Source organism: Hippocampus guttulatus, chromosome 2, assembly GCF_054856545.1.
Source record: "Hippocampus guttulatus isolate MCC_2025c chromosome 2, RoL_Hgut_1.0, whole genome shotgun sequence".
In the NCBI taxonomy this organism is placed as follows: Eukaryota; Metazoa; Chordata; class Actinopteri; order Syngnathiformes; family Syngnathidae; genus Hippocampus; species Hippocampus guttulatus.
Genome location: NC_141262.1, coordinates 33139214 through 33154845, shown reverse-complemented (window position 1 = coordinate 33154845; position 15632 = coordinate 33139214). Strand labels below are relative to the sequence as shown.

Genomic DNA, 15632 nt, shown 5'->3' with positions numbered 1-15632 from the left:
ATGACTGTCCAACTACTTTATTCACAGAAATACAAATAGCATTACAGGCAGAAGACGGATCATGTAATGATTCCAGATTGACTTACTCCCGATGGTTCCCGTCAAGAAAAACTGCCTTCTAACTGGTCACACCTTAAACATGCTGCCAATGCACAATTTTGATTTACATTGCACCACTGTAAATTAAACCAAACACTGTTGTAAAAGGAGAGCAACAATGTCTAAAACTTTAGATTTGTTCGTGCACTCTGACATACAAAATGTGGTAAAACGCCAGCAACACGGGATGAGTTGTATAGGGTGTCTGGAGAATAAATGACAAATTGTGGTCATGAAAATGGAGCAGAATGGGTGACAACTGTTAGAGCAGACAATCTCTATCCTGTTTTAGGATCATGCATTCGTAAAAAAATTACAAACCCCACCCATCAATATGTTCACAACCTCACCTTGACCTTTGTGTTTACTTATGGATGAGACATATCTGGCCATTGCAAGAAAATGCAGAGTTAAAAATAAATCCTCAGAAAAAAAACTAAACAGTACAACTGTGGTTTTAAAAAAAAAAGTCTACATTCCCCATCCCCCACCAAGTCCATTCATTGAGCTTCTGCTACTGCCTCCTCCTCCACCGCCACCATAGTAACTGCTTCCCATTCCGCCCTGGTTACCTAACAAGAGAGAGAAAATACACAATATAGGACCGCACAGTTCCAAGGTGATTAAAAAAAAAAAAAAAAAAAACGTTTTGGGGGTCCAGGGCAAACGCTATGGCACTCACTATAGTCACTGTAGCCACCCATGTTTCCTTGGCTGCTGTATCCACCAGAATAGCCTGAGCTCAGCTGGCTGCCACTGTAAGACGATTGGCTCCCTATGAGGAAGAAAATGGATCAAAAATTATCTTCTGTTGTATTTTCAACAAACCATTCAAAAGGTTTGACTACGATGAACATGCCCGGAGCGGCCCATTTGGAGCACGTCAAAGTTCCCGATGGTCTGCCAGATGGCGCTATTGAGTTACAAAAAAAACCCCGCAGCATCTAAGCTCCCTTGAAACTGCCCTAATTTATTTCCATCAACAGCTTTATAAGATTTACAATTGATTTGAATGCAAATTTTAAATGAAACTTTAGAAAACGCAATATGATTCATAGTCAATTTCAATTAAAATCGTTACTTTCACCATCGCAAACAAAAGTCCTCGTCTGCAGTCATGGGTTCCTAAAATTTAATCCACATGTAACCAGAAGCTTCCTCAACACATTCAAAATACAAGCAGGAGCAAATAAAAGTAAAACGCAGCGTTCAGAAGTGAAGAATTAAGACTGCTGGGATAAGCTCTAGCACACCTGGGACCCTTGTGAGAATAAAGCAGTTCAGATGATGGATAAGAGATTTGTGTGGCTGTTCTTTTTAGATTGGAATGAATGGGCCATCAATCGTGTTGGCTGTCATTGACAATTGATCACATTGTTTGGCTGTGACTAGCAAAGGAAAAATTGGTGCCTGAGAAAGAAATACACTCGAAAGCAAATGAATGGCAAATAAAATGGCATTCGAGTAAATTAAGACGAGCAAAATGTTAGGTTTTTTTACTTTAACCTGATCATGCTTGTAATACGACGGTGTTGAGCAAGGTTCTGGATTGTGTGTGCATTTTCCCCCCCCGCCATGAAACCCAGACTGTGGCTGGGATGAGAAACTATGACTTCGAGTTACAGAGGGGGTTACGAGCATGAGCCCACTACACATTTGCGCGCCTACTGTTCATACCCGTCAACTAAAGCGGACTGGTGTGAGCCATTAAACTCCAGGACCGATAATCAGTCCCATTCCAGCCCCGACTGGGAGCCATACTCACCCCCTATCATCTGGCTGCTGTAGGCGCCGTTACTGCCACCTGCTGTTGAGTTTAAGAACAGCTCCACATAGCGATGCTCTGAGGGGCGCAGAGAGACGACTATTAAGGAACATTTCTACGCTTTGGGAGTTTTTGAGGTCGCCAGGGTCAGTTCTGCCAAACTCACGCATGTTGGCTTTGTCTTTGGACATGGCGGCCACCGCATCCTCGTGTGTTGCAAATTCAACATCGGCCTCCCCGGTCACCCTGCCATCGGGGCCGACCTCAATATGAACCCGCACCGGATTCAACGGGGAGAAGAACTGCCACAAAGCAAAGGAACCGCGCTTCAAAAACAGTGAATTCTTGAAAGATGCCGACCAAGGGGTTTGCAGTCACGCAATTTGTCCTTTGCTAAGTCAACTCGGCCTTACAATGTAGATGTCCGACTCAGTGGCTCTGTACGGAAGCCCCCTCATATGGACACAGTGGCCCGTTGTGCTCTGGAAAGACGAGCCGCCGCCGTCGTTGTACCGGCTGTCCGAAACGCCTGAATATATATCAGCGAGACGGACTAGTTTTAGGAGGATTTTTTTTCTAATGGCATTACTACTTGTCTGCCATTGTGGCATGAATGGAGAGAATGCTGCAACAATTGATCACCAAATCGGATTTCACTTCTTCGTCCACTCGACACACCTCCTCCGTATCCTCCGCGGCGCAATCGGTCGTAGGAGCCGCCTCGGTTCATCATAGTGTAGCCGCGCCCACCAGAGGGTCGGTCATACGGCCCCGGTCTCTGCATGCTCATGGGTTTCCGCTGGGGCTCGTAATGAGTTCGTACCTCGGCGCGGCTACTCTTGAAGATCTCAATGTACCTGACATGCATAGAAAGGCCACAATGAGGGAACAAGGAAAGGTTAGCGGCGGGCTTTGCTTATGCATTAACTGCCTTGGTGTAGCCCTTCTCAATAATACAGTATTTGGCTTAGGCTATGTTAATTGAAATAGGAGTTTAACTGGGGGAAAAATGCTTGCCAAATTGAAAAGACTTTTCTTATGGTTACCTAGATTTGCTTAGAACTCAAAAATCAGATGCCCTGTACTGTCGCCGTGGCAGCCATTGTCCTGGTTTTAGCGGGGCAGCGTTACCTGTGAAGGTGGGCTCCGAGTCGTTGGCCTCCGGGGATTATCCTTACCAATGCAAACCACTACACATCAGTCTGCTACTGACATACCATTTGGTGCCATCATTTGTCAATGTGCTCAATTTCATTTTACAAACAGGTTTCCATGGAACAATGTGTTGCATTCTGTCATGAAGGTTAGTGTGTTTGTGGGACAAATTACAAAAGTCAATGTGACAGTGAGTTCATGTTGAGGGTGCACACCATAAGAAAAGCAATGTTTCCAGCCAACCAACCAACCATCCCCACCTGTGCCCTATTCTTTCCTTGTGTTTCTTTAGAGCCTTTTCAGCTATATCCTGTGAAGCAAACTGCACGAAGGCCTCCCCCGTACTCCTCCCCTGGATGTCCACCGGCAATGTTATCCCATTTGGCACGATTTCCAACCCTTCAACCCAAGGACAGATAACCCCAGCGGGGAACATATTAAATCACATGCCCAATCACACAAAGAAATGTCTCTAAGACAGAGAGAGAAAACTTATGGAACACTCTAAACATCATCACACATACCAGTTGAGTTGTAAACCGGCCACTGGCAATTTTGAACAAATTATAAGTGGAAGAAACGATGAGGAATGGGAAGAGGGACGGAGAAGGGCACATTAGACGACGAGTAAGGGTGCGTTGATGAGGAGACAATCTGGCAGGTGACATGAATTTAAATTACTCTTGACCCATTGTGTGTTATCTCAAGATTGTCACGTTCATTCAAAGGCTTTAAAGCCAAATGCAAGAAATCGGGGTGGGTGGGGCAGGGGCTCACAGTGCAAGGATGATGAACTAAATGCAGGAGTGTTAAAGCGGACATCAATACCAATTTTTCTTTTCCTTCAATATCTTTGTGTGCCCCCCACTAATCTAAACACGCTATTCTGATTAATATTGTGTTTGTGGAATAAGAATTTGGTGGAAAAGAACACCCGTGTTTATACACCTCAGGAGGCGGCCATTTTGTCCTGCGCTGCTACCTGCTGTAAACTGGAATTGCCTTCACAGGGCTAACCTGTTTTCTGGGTTTGCAATAGAGGAGCCTGAAGGCATTTGACGACAATTTCAGTCAACAGCGGAGGGCAGGATAGAAAGTCCAAATCTCTGCCCACTCGCATCAATGAAAATTGTGAGATTAGTTTGCTTAATTCTTATTCCGCAAACACAGTATCAATCAGAATACAGAGAATATCTATTACTCCAAAGAAAATGATTGACATGACTTCCGCTTCAAGTCAATGAGACCGTCTTTAATTCGAATGACGGCAATACAACTGCGAGAGGGAGGAAAGACATTTTTCTCCGTGACTTAATTTAACAATATGGTAACTAGAGGCTGAGGAACTAAGTGATTATCCACAGGGGTCACCAACATGGTATCCTGTGGGCACGTTCTCAAAGTAGCTCAAAAATGATGGGGCACTGTGATTTCCAGGGGAGTAGTGCACAAAAGATAATTTGAAACTAAACACTGTAAGTGATGCATGTTGCTATTTAACCGTTTCCAACCTTGATCATTGTGAGAAATCCTTCACATGATCGTCTTCATTTAAATTATTGTTATTTATATTATTATTATTGTAATATCATTAGTTTTTGGAGGAATAATTTTTTGGGTGAAAAATAGGCCAATTTTGGCATTTTTCCCCATGACAACTGCAGACAATAACCTTCAACCACCCCATAAAAATTGTAGGATTTTTACCCATTTAATACTAATACTAGCTATTGGCAACTGTTCAGACTGTAATTCATATCTTTAGTGATGTATGTGTTAAGGAGTGCAAAAAACAATGCAATTTATTCATTATATAAATATGTTTTAATAATAATAATAAGAAAGCCTTTATTTGTCTCGCAATGGAGAAATTCCCAATTCACAGCAGCAAAGTTATGAAAGGAAGAAGTAGAACAACAAAATATGAGCTGCTGGAAAGGCAGTTTAATTGGCTGATTAATTGCTTATCAGAAATGTGTTTGGCCAAACATTAAAATCAACATTGGTCTTTATTTTAATTGTTTTTAATTTAAAAAATAATAAATCGGGCAGACCTGAAATATAACATGAAGGTAATTTGAACTATTTCAGAAGTGAGTAAAAATTGGAAGCCATTCTGCATTATCAGTACCCAGGAGGTAGATATCAAATTTCCTCCAAAAAGTTGGTGACCCCTGGATTATCAACTTTGATTATGTGCCGGTACGCTTCGATTGATAATAGGTCACATTGTCTTAAATCAAACAATGTGGAGTGTTGTTTTCAAATTGCAGGTAGGAGTCCATTTCAAATTTTACACACTGTGGATATTTTGTTTGTATGACTTGACTAGTTAATGATGGCGATTTATAGTAGGAAAGGACAGAGTGGGACAGACCAGGCATTCAGTTTGCTCTTTTTGGTGTAGATTGCTGTCCTTTACTGAAATAAATTGACTGGGGTTGCAACTATCGATTATAATTAGCATGAATAACCATGAGCTATATGTTAAAAAATGTTGGAAAAAATGTTTGCGAAAGTTTAAAAGTGCCTTTCGTGGGCAATCTAAAGATATTCCATCGACTGACGGAAGTGCAAAGAATATAGAAAAATATTCACATTTGACTATCTTGAATCTGAGAAACAAACAAAACTACTCAAAGAGCTCAATTTACGATGAAAATGGTTCAACATTCATTTAATAATTAAATCATTGTTGTAGCTTTCGCAGTAAACAAAACGGAGGGCAATGTAAGGGGAAAAAGGGGGTGAGGACAAAAAAAAACAAAGGATACCGGCACATCTCGTTTGCAGAACGGTGCTGCCCTTGCGTGAAGCAAAGCTATTAATTAGTTGGAGCTTCTTTCCGGTGTCATTAATCACTGTTATTGTTTTGTTTGATTTTCAGAGATCCATCTCATTATCGGAAGAATGAACAAGATTAATATACCGGGGTAATTATTCCTCAGCGTCGGGGAGGGGGCTTGGAATTGTAAAACATGAATTGGTCAGTGTCTACAAGGGAAACAATTCAGGACGACTGGAAGGAAGATCAAAATATTAAAAAATATATTTTGAATACAAATAAAAAATTTTATGTAAACCGAAAAATTCTATAAAATAGACACAGATAAAGAAAACTTCTTACCTGAGAAAAACTGGACGATCTCCTCTTTGCTGCAGCCAAAGGGGAGGCCCCGTAGTCGCACAAGACCATCTCCTGCTGTCTCCGGACAGTTTGGACCAGTGTGCTTCATGACCCAATCCATCTCCACATTGTTTGATTTAAACACTGTTGTTAAAACACAAAACAATCACACAAATACAATCGCACCCTGATTTACTCCCCGCATTTAATCAAAATCAACTCCAAAGGCTCAGATGTGGAAATAATTGACAAAGATGAAAATGCATGACATTTTCATGATAATTCTAGATGAGTTTTATAAATGTAAACTGAAGTTGCAGTAACTTATCTTTTTTTAAATATTTCATGAACAAACGTTTTTCTTTTTACTTGGTAGTTTCTCTTTTGTCAGTGTTCATCTTGCTGCTATCTAGGGGTATTCACGGCACTTTTCGATACTGTACAGTAGCCACCTGAAATAATGTCGCTCTCCAAGTACAACCATCACGACGAATATTAAAATATAACTGCAAATAAGCCAAAGTATCATCAAAAATGAGACAGAGCTTTATTCCTAAAAAGAATATGCTATATTTTGCGTATGTGGGAACTGGGAGTGGCAGCTTGGAATTGAAGCAGATTTACATGGGACAGGAGATGTGAGTCAATCTCTTTTTCGTCAATGGACGGCGCTACGGCTTCTTGTTTGCTTTCAAACTTTCTCTCCTCTTTCATCTCAAACTGCTTTAAACAACAAAGCGTATGGGGGAAAAGTGGTTATAATTGCCTGACTGTCCGTGTTTTATGTTATGTTTGTTATTTTACTTTGTTACAGCTGAAGCTGTTGTGAAAGCGCTATATAAATCAGGATGCAAACAGGATGTAAACTTAGCTTGAGGCAGACGTGTGCACATTTTCAGGATGATGTCCCTGATCCACTGGTGAAAGGACACTTTGATCATCTATAACTGCTTCAAACACCAAATTGTATGCAGAAAAATGGTTAAGATTGAATGACTGTGTCTTATGTGTTGTATTATTTTGTTATGACTTCAAGATGGCGCCGTGAGAGTGGCTGCCTTTACAGCAGCTCCTATACTTTTTGTTCTTCTTTCTTCCTTTCATAACTTTGCTGCTGTAAATTGGGAATTTCTCCATTGTGAGACGAATAAAGGTTTCCTTATTCTTATATGCAGTACCTAAAACAAACGGGAATAAAAGTGGAAGTCAAATGTTTTCTTTACAATATGGTCGACGCGTCCCAATTAGTCTAAACACGGTATTCAGATCAATGTTGCATTTGTGGAATATGAATTTATCAGACAAATTCACCCGTTTTTATCCACCTGAGCCCTTCGGGACTATGATGTCATTTTCAGGTGACAGCAAGAAGCAAACAGGCCATCCACTGAGATCCGTAAAAACGGATGGACTTTTCTGTTTAATTAATATTCCACAAACGCACCATGACGTCTTTGATCCACCGGTGAAAAGGACACTTTGATCCACCGGTGAAAAGGACACTTTGATTTGTTCCTCTTTCATCTGTAACTGCTTCAGACAACAAAGTGTATGCAGAAAGTGGTTAAGATTGCACGATTGTCTATCATGTGTTGTCTTGTATTATTTTGTCATTTTTTGTTAACTTTTCTTTGAAAGTGGTTAAGATTGCACGATTGTCTATCATGTGTTGTCTTGTATTATTTTGTCATTTTTTGTTAACTTTTCTTTTTATGGCGGCGCGGACACCCGCAGCGGCTCCTCTTGAGACGGAAGAAATTTCATCTGTGCTGTATGTTACACATATGTACAGCACATTTGACAATAAAGTTGTATTCAGTTCAATTCAATGATAATCTAAAAACCCTGCTTAGACTCGTAGGGGCTCGTAAAACACATTGTACAGAACATGGTTGACTTAGCTTCCTCTTTAATGATTACATGCAAAGATAAGGTACTAAAATGTTAAATAGGACTGAACTTAGGTTGTTATTCAATCCTAAATTACCAGAGGGAGCCCATGTACCACTAGTGGAACTAGTACAGCAATGAGAATAAGGACAAATAAAGGTTATCTTATCTTATTAGAATCACTGCTGAACTGAATTGACATACATGTTTTAATCTTACATAATACGTTTTCAATAGTTTTTTAAAATGTTTAAATACTTTTAATAGAATCTCTGTATTTCATATTTTCGGGGGAGGGGGGTGCATACAGGCAAAAAACGGGGGTTCACTGTAGCGACGCTCACCCTCCACATATCTGTGCCCCATTGTTTCTTTATCCTTCTTCAGGGCTTGCTTGAGGTCTTCTTCCGCCTCCAACTCAACAAATGCCTCACCGCTGGGACGACCCTCTCTTGTGGAGGTGAAATGGACACCGCCGCCATTGCCAAGAATTTTACAATCTAAAATTTGGGATGTAACATTGTTGCAATCATCCATTCATTTAAATGTTTTTCATGCATTTGAAAAAGCAATAAAGCCAACCTGAGAAAAATCTCTGCACTTCGTCCACCGAACAGGACCAAGGGAGACCCCTGATTCGCACAACGTACCCTTCATCAGACATATCTGGTCATAAGCCTTTAAACAAACAAAAAAATCGGTTATAATCAGTTTCAGATATGAAAATTCACACTGACTCATATGTTCCTGAATGTAATGCATGCAACGTCACAAAGGAACAAACCAAGTCTTTCGTTCAGTTGAACATTTTACACGGAGGCGATTCGCAACAAATTGAAGTCTTTGACTACGACTATTATTTTCCCCTGCATCGTAACAATCGACTTTTGGGGTTTTTAAGCACGGTGCACACACAAAGTAGTACGTACACAACTACAAATATTCGTTGTTCGACTTCACATGGAGAATACTTCACAATACACAATACTTAAATGCATTCATTGCAAAGGGGGCTCGTCCTACCTTATTAAGTATGACAAATTACAAACATTGGTTTCACGGGGTGAAGATACAACCTGAATAATTAATGACAATTGACCCGTTTTCTCTCAATACACGAGTGTGCACACTACCGCACCCTCGTTGAAGAACAAAAGCGGCCCTCACAGCCTGCGCCACGTTAGCCTAGCTCATTAGCTTCCAGGCTAGTATTTGCTAACTAAATAAGTAAATGCGTTTGGTTTGAAGAACCTACTGTTTGCTGCAATCATACCTTGAGGAGTTATAACGTTACCCTGGACAAAGTAAAACGAAGCAGCGAGTGCATTCCTACCTTTTAAAACCACAGAGAGAACACGCAACGGATTTAGAACGCAAAGGCCCGTATGGTGTAGCCGTAAGTAACTAAAGGCAGGGTTGCCAGGAGTTTAAAATATCCTACTTCAAGAAGTACGAAGCAAGCAGTCACTTGAAACTCAGTGGGCCGCCCTAACCTCAGAGTTCATTAGTATTTAACTAATTTGAAAGCGTTCATTTTCCTCTCTGTGGTTTTAACTGCTTTAGAATACAAAATAATATTGAAATCGGACTATATCTGTTTGAAGTCTTAAAAGGCTTTGTTTCTAATCTGGCAACCCCGAAAGGCGCCTCGTCGTGCGTCCACGCCCCAGAGGGATGACGCAATCCCAGGTCCAGAATGGCGGGCTGAACATGGACTATAGTACCGTACTCTCATTTTAAAAATGAGAACGAAAGGAAGGAAGAATGGAATGAATAATTTCTATCTTATTTGTTTCTTACAAGTAGGCCAGCATTACATACTGTGATGCTTTAGTACTCATCTGCCATGTGTATGCCAATGTGGAAACATTGCTGTTTTGAAAAACGGTATTGTATGTGGGTTCAGGTTGACTGTATTCACTCTTAATTATATTTACCCACATGTAGTTATTAATGTCAAATGTACTCATTTTGGTCGAGCAACCGGCATTGCACACTTATCGGGATGCAAAGTGCTTCGAAATTTGACTAACTACAGAGAAAGGAGTTCTGTCCAACCCTCCCGAATTTGAAAGATTAAAAAAAAAACATTAAATATTTAAAAAGAGGCTTCAAAATCCTAACAAATCAGGCTGTCCTCCTCACAAAAACGACTGTTAGCTGAATTCGATGAAACAATGCACACTTGACTGTCAATCAAATACCACTCCTGCTGCAACTTCATTTACCGGTAGCATCTTTCTACACATTCTCCACATAACTGCTGTACATGTTGATGTACACGCTTAAACCAGCCACACCAGAGTAAAGCCCCTGTCCACATGCTGGCTGTCAAATTGGACTTTTTTAAAATAATGGCCACCCTCCTCGCTATTCCGCTTTACACTGCGTGACGCGCACACTCACAGGTGACAATGAGCCGGCCGCACCAGTAAACTAGAAATTACCCCCCACATCCCTACCCTTTCATCTCTTTCTGGGTAATTTGTAATAATGGTGAGGTCACACACTTCCCAGCATGCTTTGCAGCACTCCATGTAAATTGTTGCACTTTAAATGCTTTGTTGTGAGTATACCTGTGATGTCATTAATGATGACAGACAAAGGTACAAATGATGTAAGGGCAGGATGGACATCTAAGATTGAACACTAGCTCAAGTGTGGGCGTGAGTTGCGGCTGATAGCGGCCCTTGAATGAATGAGCATCCTGTTACGACTCGGGGGAATAATGTGACTGGGACCCTCAGCGACTGTGTCATCCTTTAACTACAGTTGAGGTCATCACAAAATTATATGTACATACATTTCAGAAATGTAGAATTATTTGATTAGTTGAAATGCAGCTGACTCCCATCATGCCAACTGGTTTATAGCCTGTTTTAGGAAAAGTCAATGCTGATTTTGCTAAAGTAAGCCAAGTTGTCAACTGTTCCCAATCACTAGATTAAATAGTCTAAATATTATTTTCACGTGTCGCCACACAGATGTATGAGTTGTGCAAGGAATCAAAATTGTTTATGATGGCCACTTTGTTATTGTCTTGTGTCTTTGTCACTGCATCTAAAGTTTCTCTATCCCCTCTCAACTTTTCAGCCCTCATCTTAGCACACCTTGATTGGAAAATTCATGACAGCACTGATATTAACTGATGAGGAGGAAAAGCAAAAAGAAACACAAGTCAGTCAAGTAGACTTTTCACTTCAAGTCTGTCTATCTTATCCTCATGGATGTCAACCTCCAACAGGGCAGACAAACTAATACCGATTGCTTTGTTAGAAATCTTATCCATTGTCTCTCAGTCGCAAACCCCAATTTTTTCCATTTAAGAACAATAAACAAAATGTGTTGTTCAAAAACGTCCTTTGCAATATGTACTGTATAACCATTTTAAACTGAACTACACTATACTTAAGCCCCTTTCTATTAAGAAACAGAAGATTAAGATGACAACTGCACATACATAAATGAATGAGGTTAAGTTAAATATCACCATGAAACATTTCACTTATCTTTCCCCGAAAGTCCCGACCCAAATACTGTAAAAAAGCACATACCATTTTGATGCACCTTTCTGATATACCTGCTAAAACTTTTTTTACCCAAATAAAGCGCCATTTTGAAGTGAAAATAACAAAAACAACACAACACAACAGATAGGACACAGACAGTCGTGCAATCTTCACCACTTTTCTGCATACTCTTTGTTGTTTGAAGCAGTATTGACGAAAGAGGAGAGGATCAAAGTGTCCTTTCACCAGTGGATCAGAGACGTCATGCTGAAAATGTGCACACGTCTGCTACAAGCTAGGTTTTGAAAGCAAACACGAAGCTGGAGCGTCCATTGACGAAAAGAGATGAGTTCACTTCTCCTGTCCCATGTCTACACTAACAAAGTAGTAAGGTCATAATTACAGTAAATACAGTATATTATTTGGATCAAAAAACATTAATGTAACACAATCAAATGACAAAATAATACGTACAATTAGTACCAACCTGTGATAAAGTCACGGACTATTTTTGGGTCCCAACCCACCAGTTGAAAACAACTGCATTCAAGCATTTTACCATGCTATGTCAGTACCTAAAGGGGAAGTGAGGTTAAAAAAAATCCCTCCACGATATGTGCCTGCAGTAGTCTAAACATGGTATTCTAATTGATGCTACTTTGTTTAGTACCATTCAAGGGCGTAACCCACCTCTTGCTCAAACCCGTGACTCTGAGGATGAACGTTTAGAGCAGTGATTCTCAAAGTGTGATACTCATAACACGAGTGGTACGTGAGCTCACTAATGGTACTTCACGAAATCACTAAGTACAATTTACCTGTACTTAATTCTTTACTGGGTTTTCTATATTTATGCAGCGCAGTGTTCATTTTCAACATTGAACCCATCATTAGAGAAGTCAATAAATTGAATGAATTATTGTTACTATCAACTTTTATATATTTTTAAAAGAACCCCCATGACCGCGCACAACTGGTGTGCTTGTATGTGTGTGTGTGTGTGCGTGTGCGTGTGTGTGTGCGTGTGTGTGTGTGTGTGTGTATAAATATTACACACACAAACATAATCATGCCATGCATTAATACACTTTAGGCCATTGTATACTGTAAGCTTAAAAAGAATAGTTGATTGGCCACTCAACTTGTGACAAAACCAATATGTTCTTCACAGGAACAATAGCGATTATTTGAAGGAGACCAATAACTGATATTTGGAGCTGATATTCTTTTCTGGGAAAAAGGAAAAAGATGGCGTCAAAATTTTGCACAGTCCAAACTCCAACATTTGACTTTAAGTCGACTTTTAAATAGGGATGTTCAATACAATTTTTCCCCCGACTGATACCAGTACATGTATTTAACTCTTGCGTATTCAACAATATTGATACCCATAACCGATACCCATAGTACTTTTGATTCATAAAATTTCTATGAAAACCATTGAAAGACATTTTAAAGAAAGACCTTTCATTTTTTCTGACAAAAGGAAGAACAGGGATTCCGCAATAGACAATTTAAATTCATATTAAAACACAAACAACTCACTCTAATTTAGGATTCATTATAAAATAAATGAGCAAAAGCTAAAAATAAAACCACTCAATGAGTTTTAGTCTTTGTTCAAAATAATTTGAAGTGCAAAATAATACAGGCTTCGCGACACAGCTGAAAAATGCATCACAAAGTATTTAACATCATGTGATACTGATAAATATCGATTTTTTAACTTATTTAAAATATATTGAATGATTAAAGATAAACAATAAATAAACAAAACATGCAACCATCCGGCGGCCCGGTAGTCCAGTGGTTAGCACGTCGGCTTCACAGTGCAGAGGTACCGGGTTCAATTCCAGCTCCGGCCTCCCTGTGTGGAGTTTGCATGTTCTCCCCGGGCCTGCGTGGGTTTTCTCTGGGTGCTCCGGTTTCCTCCCACATTCCAAAAAACATGCATGGCAGGTTGATTGGACGCTCTAAATTGTCCCTAGGTGTGAGTGTGGGCGTGGATGGTTGTTTGTCTCTGTGTGCCCTGCGATTGGCTGGCAACTGATTCAGGGTGTCCCCCGCCTACTGCCCGAAGACGGCTGGGATAGGCTCCAGCACCCCCCGCGACCCTAGTGAGGATCAAGCGGTTCGGATAATGGATGGGTGGATGGATGGACATATGTATACATTCAATACAAGAGTAATCACAGGCATATATTGTTTATCCTCTCCTGGGGGCTGAGATGAGCCGGTTGTCTAAGCTGTACAGACGTCTATTTGCAGTACTTCCGTCATACAATAGTGTGTGCTAATTTTCTCATTAAAACTGAGAAAATGGATGGATGGATGGATGCAACCATCCAGAGGGAAAATACCATTCATAGTATAAAATATAGGTACATACAGCACAAGTAAAAAAAAAAAAAGCTAATAGGTGACTATAACACTCAGAATAAGAAACACGAGTAAATAAAAGTGCTATGTTACCTGTACTGCATTCAACAGAAAAACATACCTTTCTAATTAATTGAAAAACTATTTTTTATCAGTCAAAGAAAGCAGGTAAATATGTAACGCAAGTATAAGCATAAAACACTGTCACGCAAAAAGTCATTATGCCACCCAAATTGAGTTAGCAAATGAATGGGTAAATTTTGGTAGCAATACACTCTAAAGCACAGGTGTCAAAGTCAAGGCCCGGGGGCCAGATCTGGCCCGCCACATCATTTTACGTGGCCCGCGTAACCAATTCAAGCATGTCACCTTCCACGCTGCTTGCTAAAGTCTGAACCAAAATTTCACATTTTCATATACAGTATGTGATAATTACAATGTTTAAACAATCCATTATTCTAGACTTCTGATGTCAAAACTAGTTATCCATCTATTTGTTGCTCGCTGTGTGTGTAATATGTGGAGGTGGTTCAACATAATGGCCCTCCGAGGCAAACCGTAACTACAACGTGGCCCACAAAAATAATGAGTTTGACACCCCTGCCCTAAAGATTCATATTAATGTTAAAGACATACTTAACACTTGTAAAAGTTGTATCTTACTGGCCATATGAGAGGATGGACATTGAGATAATTCAAACCCGAAAAACCCTCTGTCAGCCATACAGACAGAGTAAGCAAGTATATTCGTATATTTTGGTTCCAACACACTAATAATGCACTCTTAAGCATGAATGTAAATCTTAAACTTACATATTTGGGTCACTGGACAATGCAGAAGAGGCTTCACAGCAGACAGAGAGATGCACTCTGCCGATTCAGGGCCAAAATAACTGAGTTTTAAATTGATCGCTTATTTGGTGTGAGATTAAATAAAAAGGCAGCTGCTGATATGTTCCAAAATGTTGATTCTCTGCTCCGAAAATCGGCTTAGTGGGTCTATTGCTGCATTAAGCAGTGTACATTTTTCATTTTCGTTTCGTCCCAATGCAGTTCATTACAAAACTGGATATTTCAAATTAAAGTTTTCAATCAAGTAATTATTTCTAAAAAATTGTGGTGATTAAAATGTTTAGGGATAAACGCAATTTACTCAAATGTATCAATGTGCCCGATGCCAGTGTATACTGTTAACTTAAAAAGTTGATTGTACACTGAACAGCGTTTGTACGGTTTCCATTTTGTTTCCCCACGTACAATTCACGACTCCAGTAATGTTGATTTCAATTTGAATGTGTGGCCACAAAAACATTAAAGTTGCACGTATGGCCATTTCTGTTGTTTTTATATATTGACATTGACAATCAGATGAACTGAAAAAATACAATTAAGAGACGTCTGAGTGTTGCCTCACTGTTGTCCTTCACATGAATGTGACGTGCCGAAGAGAGTTTACATAAAGTGGTAAAGCTAGCTACCAGTTTAAGTTGGCCTTCCATGTCATTTCTTGACGTTCGTTATTCAGCCTCGTGATATTGGTAAACCGAACATGACGTTATAGTCTCCTGTTTGACAAGCGTTAGTTATAACGAATCAAAAGCATGGATCATTCAGTTTTGACCAATGGGATTGCGAAAATTCTCACCATGGGCGGCCTTTCTCAGAAACAGTGCGTATCGGGTTAGGTTGTTAGAAAGTTAATGGCTGG

General features: G+C 40.0%; 1 protein-coding gene across 2 annotated transcripts; it reads right to left on the bottom strand.

Moving 5' to 3' along the window:
- Window position 1: 1 nt before the first annotated feature.
- Window positions 2-9493, bottom strand: LOC147209638 (heterogeneous nuclear ribonucleoprotein H-like). 2 transcript variants are annotated; one of them, XM_086105759.1, is made up of 11 exons: window positions 9370-9493; window positions 8619-8714; window positions 8381-8536; window positions 6147-6290; window positions 3280-3418; window positions 2507-2721; window positions 2278-2393; window positions 2031-2166; window positions 1865-1942; window positions 782-874; window positions 2-671 (listed from the first exon to the last, which is right to left on the bottom strand). In XM_086105759.1, the coding sequence occupies exons 2-11, from the start codon at window positions 8698-8700 to the stop codon at window positions 571-573; spliced, it is 1260 nt and encodes a 419-aa protein (XP_085961885.1). In that variant the 5' UTR covers window positions 8701-8714; window positions 9370-9493; the 3' UTR covers window positions 2-570. The 2 variants fall into 2 exon arrangements, with proteins under 2 accessions (XP_085961885.1, XP_085961887.1); XM_086105761.1 differs by having other exon boundaries at window positions 2543-2721.
- Between the last annotated feature and the right edge of the window lie 6139 nt (window positions 9494-15632).

Coding starts and splice junctions, on each gene's coding strand:
- LOC147209638 (XM_086105759.1), bottom strand. CDS start 8,700: ATGTCTGATGAAGGGTACGTTGTGCGAATCAGGGGTCTCCCTTGGTCC. Junction 8,537..8,618: donor AGTGCAGAGATTTTTCTCAG/GTTGGCTTTATT, acceptor CCCAAATTTTAG/ATTGTAAAATTCTTGGCAAT. Junction 2,394..2,506: donor AAGAAGTGAAATCCGATTTG/GTGATCAATTGT, acceptor ATATATATTCAG/GCGTTTCGGACAGCCGGTAC.